Source organism: Cnephaeus nilssonii, assembly GCF_951640355.1.
Source record: "Cnephaeus nilssonii genome assembly, chromosome: 4".
Classification (NCBI taxonomy): domain Eukaryota; kingdom Metazoa; phylum Chordata; class Mammalia; order Chiroptera; family Vespertilionidae; genus Cnephaeus; species Cnephaeus nilssonii.
Window position 1 is genome coordinate 103990073 of NC_137075.1, and position 11288 is coordinate 104001360.

Here is an 11288-nt window from a genome sequence, read left to right on the forward strand (position 1 = left end):
CTGGCAGGCAAGAAGGCGGTGTGGCTTCATTTTATAGGCCCAGTACACTTGCCATCAGGAACCCAGGGCAGTGGAGGTCTTGGGAGGCACTCTCCACCCCCACCCCCCACCCCCTCCCCCGCTCCTGCCCCGCCTGCTTTTCCACCAGTACTTCCTGGTCCCTAACTTCCCTGGTCCTCTAACTGCCCTGAACTCTTCCCCAAGTCACCTTGCCGAGCCTCTCAGCAACCTCACCCAGGGCAGAGGTGGGGGAGAGGGAGGGGGAGGGGGGAGGGGGTGACTGGTGAGGATGATGTGCAAGCAAGGTCTCCAATCCCCCTGAACACATCACTCTTCATCCTGAAGTGGTTTCAGGCCTGAGACCCACCCCATTCCTTACACCTCAGACCTGAGACCACATCCTTCGAACCCCGAGCCAGAAGGAGCCAGGGGATGGGGGGGACCAGCCAGGCATGGGCAGCCAGGACGGAGCGTCCTCAGCCGTGCTCACCGGCCTCGTCCTCCGCGAAGGAGATGATGTGTGGGTAGTAGTTGTTGATGAGCCCCGGGAACTCGCAGGTCTGGCCACGGCCCATGCAGAGCTCGCTGTACTGCCACTGGCCTGTCCCCGGGCTCTCCCGGAGGGACATCAGGCGCCTGCAAAGGAGAAGGAGCTGTGGGGCCACGCCTGGCATGGTGCGCCGGGGAACCCCACCCACCCATCCACCCACCCACTCATCGACTATCCATGCAACCGTGGTGGGCAGGTAGCCGGACATGAGCAGAGCAAGGACGATGGGCCAGGTACAGAAGGTCCCCAGGGCAGAAAGCCCCGGGTGCCCAGCAAAGGACAAGTGTAGGGAGACCTCACCCCCAGGGCTACATTTCCTCCCCTAGCACAGTGGTCGGCAAACTCATTAGTCAACAGAGCCAAATGTCAGCAGTACAACGATTGAAATTTCTTTTGAGAGCCGAAAACCGACTTCTGCGCATGAGCCACGAAGTTTCAATCGCACTGTACGTGCGCGCCCGCACGTGGTATTTTGTGGAAGAGCCACACTCAAGGGGCCAAAGAGCCGCATGTGGCTCGCGAGCCACGGTTTGCCGACCACTGCCTTAGCATATCGCTGCTCCTGGGGTTTGGTCTCCCTAACTTTTCCTCCTTAGAGATACCTAGGCTCCGCTGTATTTCAGCTCCAGGCCCAGAAAAGCAGCAAAACCAGACAAGCAACACCACTGCTGACCTCAGGACCAGCTGCCCTGAATAATGACCCCCTGCCCTGGCTCCGGCCAGTCCATCAGGGGGGCCTGAAAGGACACCCCTGGAAAGCTGATGAATATTCTATTGTGATCTTCCCCTGGGACCTCCCCTACAGTCTCCACCCTTAACACCCTTAGGATGGGGGACCCAGCGCGCTCTGCCTCCTGGGAGCACGCCCCTGCCTCCCCCTCCCCCCCCCGCCCCCCAGGTGCCTCAGATTTAGCTTCCTCACTTTCTAAACTCCGAGGGCCCCTTCTTTGCCTCTGTAACTTGTTCCTAAATCCATTTCTTCTACAAATTTCTTCTACCTCTAGATAGATCCTCCCTTCCCCCAACTGGTGGACGGAGTATGACGTAACCTGCACCTGCGGCCTGGACATTCCTGAGCACCGAACCAGGCACCTTATATGGACTGTACATTGAACCACCAATCAGAACCTGCCAAATACCCTAAGCCCCCGATTCCTAAGTCCCTAAGTGCCTAATCATGTGCCTTATATGAAACCACCAATCAGCGTGTGCCGAGGACCCTAAGCCCCATCCCTTCCCATTCCTCCCCTCAGAAGGTGTCTTCACGCCTGCATGCATGCTCTCTTCCTTTGCAAGGCAGCCCGGCAGGGTCCTTCTCCTCTAATAAAGCCTGCAGTCCTGCTTTTCGGCCCTCCGTCTCATCTTTCACCTCTGCGATTTTCCAAACGAACGTTCTCTTACAGTTTGCGTCTTGGCTCTGAATTCTTTCCTCGCTACAGGCGGCTGAACCCAGGTCGGGTCTGACCCCACTGGTCCAACACCTGGAGCCGTTCTTGCCGCCCCCAGCACGACCAGGACCACACACAACGCAGGGTCCAGTGCAAACTGAGCCTGCGGGGCCCTTGTTCTAAGAGTGTTACGAATTTCAAGACAGTGACAGCAGAGCCTTAAGCCAAGTGTGGGCCCCTCTCAGCGTGGGGTCCTTCGCATCCGCGAAGCCTGCCCTGCATGAAGTCTTTGCTGAGCACCTGCTATGCACCGGAGAAGCCTGAAGGAAGGGAAGGCACACAGAGACTGAAAGACCAGCTTGGTTCCTGCCCCCTCGGGCCACCCCCGCCCAGCGACCACCAGGAGGCAGTCAGGAGCTGACTTGGATCGCAGAGCTCTGCGTGGCTGGTGCCGGGAGTGTGCACAGGCTTTGGAGCTGCCTCCACTTCGGAGCTCAAGATGGAGCCTGGGCACCTTCAGAATATGCTGATCCGGCCCCTTACTCCCTTCCCCACCTGTCAATTACCTACTGATACTCCCAGGCCCCGTTCGCCGTCCCCTCCTCCGGGAAGCCCTCCTGACTGCCCCCACCTTGGGCTTCTCCAGCTCTGTGCACAGGCTCTCTGAGGCGGACTGGAGTGGACTGAGTGTTTGTCTCCCTGACTTGGGTGTCAGGTACTCTTCAACTCTGTTGCTCTGGCCCTGGCACAAAGCCTGGCCCAGCAGATGGGCTTGGGAAAGGGAGGCAAAATTAGGTAAATTTCTGCAGTCAGGTGACTTAGGAGATAGGAGAATTGGGGTAAAAGCGGAGGCTTCATCTAGTCCCACTTTCCAGATGGGATAGTTGAGTCCCAGAGGCAGACCCCAAGGAAGGGGCGGAGCTGAAAAAAGGACCCAGCATCCAGAGGCTCTCTCTCAGCCCCAGCTGCAGGCACGCCCGGGTCAGCAGCCTGCAGAGGTGAGCGTTCTCCTCCAGCCTCAGGCTCCTTAACGCCTCCCTTCTCCGGAGGAACCGCTGCCCTCGCGTGCACAGGCTCGAGTGGGGACAACCCGCAGCTGCCAGACGCTGAGCGTGCCCTCATTCTCAGGGCTGTGCATGCATTCACGGACTCAGGCCTCCAGCAACCTTGGAGGCAGCTGCAATCATCACCTCCATTCTGCAGATGAGGAAACTGAAGCCGAGAGAAGTCAAGTCCCATGGCTAAGAGGGGGGCAGGATCGGGCCCAGGCCACCCCAGCTGCACTTTCGAGCATCATGCCAGGTGCATCTCTGCCCTGGGCCTCGCGGGGCCTCAGTTTTGTCCTCCGTACAATGGGAGAACGAGGTGGTCATGAGGCCCCATAAGCTTCTCTGGGGAAGGAGTCTGACCCACAGCAGGTGTGGGGGGTATGCTCTGCTCCCCAGGGAGGCACCCAACCGAAGAGTGTGGGAATCAGGAGACAAGGCTCCAGGGGCCCCCGCGGTCAGGCCTGGGCTGGAGTCCCGGCTCCCCTCTCCCCAGCAGGGCGGCCTCTCTGGCCTCTCCTGGACCAATGCACCCCGGGGCCCCTGGCCAGCTGGTGCAGTGACAGGTCCTGGCCCCCCAGGGAAGTTGTTAGGGTCCCTCCCGGCCTCCTAGAATGGCAGTCAGGCCACTTACCCGCTCATGAAATCGCCGAAAATGTAGAGGCCGTTCAGGTTGGGGTACTCGCAGCCCCGGTACACATAGCCACCGGTGACCGACTTGCCCAGCTTGTGTGGGTAGGCGAATATGGGCAGCACATCATCTGCGGGGGGCGGGGGGGGGGGGGAAGCCGGGGTGAGTGGAAGGAATCAGCACGCTCCCCCCCCCAACAAATCTTTGCGGGTGGTCCTGAGTCTTGGGGGGCAAAGGCTGGGAGGTCACTAGGAGGGCCAGAGATGGGGACCCAGGTCATTACCAAGGGAGGGAGATGCTTGTAGCTTCTAGGTGCAGAGAAGAGCAAGGAGCATCCAGGAGAATGGGGGAGGGGGAGGGGGAGGGGCGAGGTCAGGTCCTGGGTGGAGTGTGGGGGACGGGGGAAGAGGCACTGGCGCACATCCCTTGGGGTGGATCTGGGATCAGGGGGTCCCCCAAGGGCGGTCTCCTTGAGCCTGGGGCAGGCACAGAGAGAGGTGCTAGCGCGCAGCCTTGGGGTGGGGAGCGGGAGTGGGGGGATGGGGGATCTGGGGGGTGGATCCAGAGCGCAGCGGGTGGGGGCGGTCACCCAGGGAGGCGTTGGCGCACAGCCTTGGGGTGGAGAGCGGGGGGATGGGGGATCTGGGAGGTGGGTCCAGAGCGCAGGGGTGGGAGGCGGTCACCCAGGGAGGCGTTGGCGCACAGCCTTGGGGTGGGGAGCGGAGGGATGGGGGTCTGGGGGGTGGGTCCAGAGCGCAGCGGGTGGGAGGCGGTCACCCAGGGAGGCGTTGGCGCACAGCTGGTGGTCGTAGCACTCGAAGCCCTCCCGCGCGCGCCAGCCGTAGTTGCGGCCGCGCTCCACCAGGTCCACCTCCTCGAACTTGTTCTGGCCCACATCCCCGCAGAAGAGGCGCCCGCGGCCCGCGCCCGACGCCGGGTCGCCGCGGTCGAAGGAGCAGCGCCACATGTTGCGCACCCCCAGGGCGTAGACCTCGGGCCGCGCATCGGGGTCGCCCACGAACGGGTTGTCCGGCGGGACGCGGTAGGGCGGGTCGCGCTCCGTGCGGTCCACGTCGATGCGCAGCACCTTGCCCAGCAGCGCCGACCTACAGACAGGGCAGGTGGAGAGGGGACAGGTGGGGAGGGCAGGGCTTGAGGTCACTGCGCCAGGGCGCTCAGGCACCACCCGGGGCCAATGGCTGAGCCAGGGGCAAGGCGAGCCTGGCTGTGGGGCCGAGACCCCGCCGGGTCAGGTCCTCCTCAGCGGCTTACCAGCTGGGTCACCTCCTCCATTCACTCAGCATTCACCGGGCACCTGACTCTGGGCCAAGCCCTGCGCAAGCACTGGACTTAAACACCACCTACAGCCTCACACCTTTCCGCAGGTGGGTACTGCGTGACCCCCACTTTACAGATGGGGACCTGAGCTCAGAAAGGTCACCTCAATGCCCACTCGCCACACCCATGGTGAACGGTGGGGCTGGGGTCTAGTCCTGGCGGCTGGCCGCAAAAACCCACACTCTTTTTAAAAATATATATATTTTTATTGATTTCAGAGAGGAAGGGAGAGGGAGAGAGAGAAACATCAAGGATGAGAATCATTGACTGGCTGCCTCCTGCACGCCCCCTACTGGGGATTGAGCCCACAACCCCATGTGGGCTCTGGACCGGAATCCAACCCAGGACCCTTCAGTCCGCAGGTCGACGCTCTATCAACTGAGCCAAACCAGCCAGGGCAAAAATCCCACGCTCTCTACCACAACACTGACCTCCCCGACCTGTGTCCGCCACGGCCACTTGAGGCGGTCTGCTTCCTTGCCCTCTTAAAGGGATGTGCTACGGGGTGAACTAAATGCTGCGAGAAAAGTGAGTCGTGGAGTTTTCTTCGTGCCCAGCACAGTGCCTGGCACACAGTAGGTGCTCATCGCGTGTTTGCTAAGTGAGTGAGTGAGTGAGTGAGTGAGTGAAGGCAAAGCCCAGTGCACCATACAGAGTACAGGGTGGGCTGGGAGGGGGAAGAGAAGACACTGCTATCTTAGCCGGAAACGGGGCTGAATTCTCACTTTCTCTCTCACACTCCCAGGGCCGTCTCGGGTAGAACCACAGCACGTCGGAGTGCAGACAGGCCTCCGTGTGATCCAGTGCACCCCACACTCTCCACCCTCCACCCCCACCCCTACCTCAAAGATGAGGCCACCCAGGGGGACCCCTTGCCAGGTCCCCCAGACAGCTCTGGACTGGAAGGCAGGCCACTCCATGGAGGCACGCAGCGTCACCTCTGGGGCCCTCCAGAACCACCTAGAACTGGGGTGCAGCCCTAACCTGCACACAGCTCCCAGGGGTAGCTTGTGGGTTTTATTCGTCACAGGACAAAAGTGAGCCCCGATGGGGGAGGTCTGCCTTGTGCTTGGAGATGGGGAGCGCGTTGGAGACCACACTCTCAGCTGTGGTTTTCCATGCACCTACGCAGGGACCTTTTGGGGTTTTTCTCGCTCTTAGCACTTCGGTGGTGGCCTCCCTCCAGGCTGCCTGACAGGCAGGACTGCCTGCTTTGCAACTGTGTGCCCCTCATTCTCACCGCATCAGCACCTGAGCAGCACCTGAGCGTTTCCCTCTCATCTCACAGAGTCCCCTCCCACCCCATAGAGGCCCCACAGTTAACCCCCTCCCGCCCAGGGGCTCCCATCGCCTGCTCCAGCCTGCTCACCGCCACCCTGCAGGCCACACCCCAGGCTTCCCTTTTTTAAGGGGCCACACTCATAGCAGCAAAAGAATGTTTTAAGTTCTGTCCAGTTATCCACAAACCCTTCGTTTCTATTTTCCGACCTTCGTCCCAAACATGAGAAAGCACGAGGCCTCTCACACAGCCCCAGGTGAGAGCACGAGGCACCAGCTGTGAACACTGTAATCGCTGTCATCAGCACCAGGCTCGCTATTTTTACTTTCTGGGCCGAGAAAGAGAAAGGTTTCGGCTTTATTGGCTGAGAGAGTGGAGGAGGCTGCCCTGAGACAAGACCCGTGTGTGTGTGTGTGTGTGTGTGTGTGTGTGTGTGTGTGTCTGTCTGTCTGGGAGTGGAATGACGGCAGGCCATCTGCTCAAGCCAAGAAGTGACTAACTGCCCTAGCCGGTTTGGCGCAGTGGAGAGAGCATGGCCTGCGGACTGAGGGTGTTCCATTCCGGTCCAGGGCACATGCCTCGGTTGCAGGCCCAATCCCTGCCCCTGGACAGGGCACGTGCGGAGGCAACCCATCAATGTATCTCTGTCTCTCCCCATCTCTTCCACTCTCTCTAAAAATCAATGGGAAAAATATCCTCAGATGAGGAATAACAAAAATAAAATAAAATACTTAAAAAAAAAAAAAAAAAGAAGTGACGAACAGAACAAAGCTATGCTTCAATGCCTGGGCCATCACGGGGGAGCCTTGGGCAGAACAGCCACGTGCCAGGTAGCCCTTCTCCAACCAGCTCACGCTCCCCACGTGGTCTGAGAAGCACCCCTTTCCTTCCTCTGTTTGCAGCAGGGCTGAGCTGACTTCAGGAAAAATTCCCATCTTCCCACCTGCCCTCTAACGTCGCTTCTCAGGAACCTGTGGCCGAGGGGCACTGTGCCTGGCCCTCCACAAACACGACCGCTTTGACCCCTCACAAAAAGCCTCCCCATGCCCCCGTGCTGCTCTCCTCCAACCGATGCGCGGCAGTGGCCGGACTGGGTCTCCGGCTGCCAGCTGCAGGCTGAGCGGGGACCCAGGCCCCGACTGCTGCCCTGTGCTGCGTGGCTGAGGAGGGAATGCCCCTCCAGAACAGCATGTAGTCGAGGGCAGGTGAGCCAGCCCCCCGGCCAGCCAAGAGCAGGACATACTTGTTCTGGGCATTTCCAAACTTCCCAAAGGGGTCTCCGGCCATCCCGCCATCTCCGGTGAAGATGTAGAGGTACCCATCGTCCCCAAAGAGCAGCTGGCCCCCGTTGTGGTTCGCCGCTGGCTCTTCGATCTCCAGGATTATCCTAAAAGAAGATACATGCCCCCACCCCCAGCCCCCAAAATATCCTCAGCCAAAATGCAAAACAGGATCACAGCCGTAAAACCTCCTCTCTCCTGGACGCCATTTCATGGCGGCAAAGACTTGGCGTGTCCTTTCTGGCACGAGATTTTTACCAAGATCTGGAGGGCTGGGCGTGGACAGTTCCCTCTGTGGTGCTCATGAGAACTTGGATGCTCAGAGGGGTTGACCAGCTTGCCCAAGGGCACACAGCAGCGCTGGGACCAGAACTCAGGTCGGCTAGTTCTGGTCTAAAGCTTCTCCCACTGCTCCCCACTGCTCCCCACGGCTTGCCCCTGGCCGGCTATGATCACACAGAACTGTGGGCCCAGGCACAGCTGGTTGTTCTATCAGTCATAGTTACCCACACGTGAGCTGAACACACTTCTACACTCTTGGCAGGAGATTGGAAGGAAGGAGGAAGGGAGCAGCCAGGGTGTGTCTGTCTGTGTGTCTGTCTGTCTGTCTGTCTGTCTCTCTCTCTCTCTCTCTCTTCAGGCTGCATCTTGGCAATAGTTTACCTCCCCCCTGGATCCAACACCTGCTGCCCAGGCCCACCATGGTTCCAGCTTCCACTGAGTGGCCCCAGCTTCGGGGCTCCGGTGCCCCCACCTCCTCACTCTGTCCTCCAGCCCAAGAGGCGAGGCAGCTTCCTTCACCTGTTAAACGCAGAGCTGCCGCACGTCCTTCCCGCATCGCTCTGCCGTCATTCCCAACACCCCAGTACTCCCATGCCAAGCTCTGCCTGTTGAACAACCTGTTACAGGGTTTTTTCCCTATGGGACTCACACTGATGCATATGCCCTCCACGCCAGGTCAGGCCCAGCCCATCTCAGAAACAGCCGGGCGTCAATAGTACCCAGAGAGCAGGACCAGTGTTGACAGGGGCAGAGGCCTGGAGGCAAGGAATGGCTACACCCGCTGCGGGTGGGGAAGTGGGGAAGGTCCAGGCGAGGAGAGGAGGAAGGCCGGGCTCAGTGCCCTGGGGCCGTGGGATGGGGTCGGGGTGAGAGGAGCAGTGGGATGGGCTTGCAAGACAGACAGGCCGGAGTGCTAGCTCTGAGCTCCCTGGCTGTGCGACCGAACAGGTCCCTTCACCTCTGACGCCTCCACTTCCTCATCTGTGAAATGGGACAGGAATACTGACCTGGCTCGGCTTTACGAGAACCCAGTGAAACCAACCACCTGCAGTGCCTGATCCAGGGCTCTGGACCCGGTGATGTCTGTGTGGCAGCTGTCCCTCCCCCGACCCCGGAGCACAGGGGTCAGCCCCTCTCCAGGGCGGCGCTGACACCATTTAACCACCTGTGCAACCCGCGGCGTGTATGGGCCGGGTCCTACTGGCCCCCTTTCAGCCCTGCCCCGCCCGGCCCGGCTCCCGGGAGCCACCTCTCAGAGCTGTGGTCCACGGCGTTCATGTCGTCCTCCGAGACCCTGAACTCGCTGATGCGGATCCACTCGTGGAAGTCGAGCCCCACCGAGTAGTAGACGTAGAGCCGGCCGTTGTGCCGGAAGCGGGGGTGGAAGGCGAGGCCCAGGAAGCCCCGCTCGTCGCCCTGCCAGGGCGAGGTGAGCACGGCCCGGCTGACGTTCAGGAAGGGCCTCTGCACCCGGGAGCGGTCGGGCAGGTAGGCCCACACCAGCCCCACCTGCTCGGCCACGAAGAAGCGATGGGTGCCGTCCTGGGCGTGGACCATGGCCACGGGGTTGCGCAGCCCGTTGGCCACCTCCTCCAGGCACAGCTGCAGGCAGCCCTGGGCGTCGGCCACCACGTGGCCCAGGTTCGAGTTGAGGTTCTCGTTGACCAGCAGGCGCGGGAAGCAGTAGTCGGTGTCGTCCAGGGACAGGTAGCGGCAGAACTTGGCGCGGTCGCCCTCCAGCGCCCAGAGCTGGCGGTCGGGCGACAGGTGGCGGAAGAGGCCCCGGCAGGTCTGCCACAGGTCCAGGCAGTAGTCCTCGCAGAGCCCGGGCACGGTCCGCAGGGGCGTGGCCGGGTCCTCGGCGTCATAGAGGTGGGCTGCGTAGGGCGAGCATTCCTGCAGGGACAGGGACAGGGACAGCGCGGGGAGGCTCTGCGGTGGCACTTACCAGCTGTGTGACCTCGGAGGGGTCGCCCCGCCTCCTAGAACCCCGGGCTGCTAATCTGTAAAACGGGGACGATCCCATCCGTTACCAGGATGAGACTCAACTACGGCAGGCCTCCGACCCCCTCCCCTTCATGCTTCGGTTAGAACCACTAACCACAACTATTACTACTGCTACTAAGAGCAGCATCGGCAGCGACGCTTGAGGACCTACTGTGTGCCAGGAGGGTCTGAGGTTCTTTCCTATACTTTCTCTTCTGATCCCATTGATGCTGCTGCCCCTTGGGCCAACAGCCCAGCGCCCCCCCCCCCCCCCCCCCGCAACCTCCCCCTAGGGCCTCCATTGGTGAGACTCTGTGGACCCCATTCAGTGCCCCCGTGGACATGATTTGGGAGGCAGGGGAGTTCATGCCTCGGGGGGCAAACCTTGGCTCCCTGGGAGAGAGCTGCTGATGGCTGGATTGTCCTGCCTCCCTCCCAGCCCCCCGGCGGTCCTGCGGCCCCGTTTGTACAGTTTCTTGGAAAGGCGGTCCCACCGGCTGAAGCATCAGCCGCATTTCGCAGCATCCTGGACTGGGCTCTCCCTCTGCCGCCTGTCACTCACCGGAATAAGAAAATAGCCCGCAGGTTTTGCCCCAGGTTCTGCTTTTGGGAACCCAGACGGAGGCAACAAACCGGCTCGGGCCTCTCCCAGTGTCCGGCCTGCAGCACCCACCCCGGGAGGGCGAAGAGCCCACTCCACCTCCCCCAGCCTGAGAGCCACGACACGGGTACCAGGCCCTCGCCGATCCCTGCTCCTCTGCCCACAGCTTCGCCACCGCTCCTGCTTCCTGCCCACCTCCCATTTCCCGACACCTTCACCTCTGAGCCTCAGCAGGCGCTGTTCCCGTTGCAGGCCTGCCCTTCCCTGGCAGGCAGAATCCTATCCAGCCTGAAGTAATGACCATGGCGTTGGGAGAAGCAGCAGTTAACAGGAACAGCCCCTGGGTATTGGGGCAGACTGTGGGCGCGGGCCCAGGCTGGGTCCTCCTGAGGCAGCTGCAGGCGGGCGGCTGGCTCCCGTCCCCGTGGCTCAGATGGGGAAGGGGAGCCTGGGAGAAGGGAGCCACTGACCGAGGTCACATGCCGGCGTGGCCAGGCTGGGCGGGCAGAGAAGCAGAGTATATCCCAGCTCCACTGGCTGGCCAACTGCCCACCCCCAAGGACTAGTGACGTGCCCCCCCTCCCCCACACACACCTCGGCACCTCCCCTGAACCCCACCTGCCCAGAGCAGAGGCCTCAGCTCCCCGACTCTAGAAGGACCTCCCTTGCTTGGAGTCCCTGACGAGAGCAGATGTACTTATGTCTGAGTCTGACACATACCCTCCCCACCATGGGCTCCTCAGGCCAAGGTCTGCTCTGACTCAGCTGTGGGCCCAGGAGGCCCAGGGGCAGCTACTCCCATGGTAAGGGAGGCACTGACAGCCGCGCACGCCCCTCGTCGGCCGGGCCAGGCCGGGCTCCAGCAAGAGGCCTCGGGGGAAGCGGGTGGCAGGCTGCCCTCTTGGCC

The 11288-nt window shown here is 61.4% G+C and overlaps 1 protein-coding gene across 1 annotated transcript in view; it reads right to left on the reverse strand.

Annotated features, from left to right (window-relative positions):
• Nucleotides 1-9702, reverse strand: part of HHIPL1 (HHIP like 1) — a 16702-nt gene extending 7000 nt beyond the window's left edge. Inside the window, exons 1-5 of the mRNA XM_079769327.1 lie at nt 9044-9702; nt 7476-7619; nt 4393-4721; nt 3619-3745; nt 491-636 (exon numbers count right to left, since the gene is read on the reverse strand). Of these exons, the coding sequence (XP_079625453.1) occupies nt 491-636; nt 3619-3745; nt 4393-4721; nt 7476-7619; nt 9044-9351 (1054 nt within the window). The 5' untranslated portion in view covers nt 9352-9702. The remainder of the gene's footprint in view (nt 1-490; nt 637-3618; nt 3746-4392; nt 4722-7475; nt 7620-9043) is intronic.
• Between the last annotated feature and the right edge of the window lie 1586 nt (nt 9703-11288).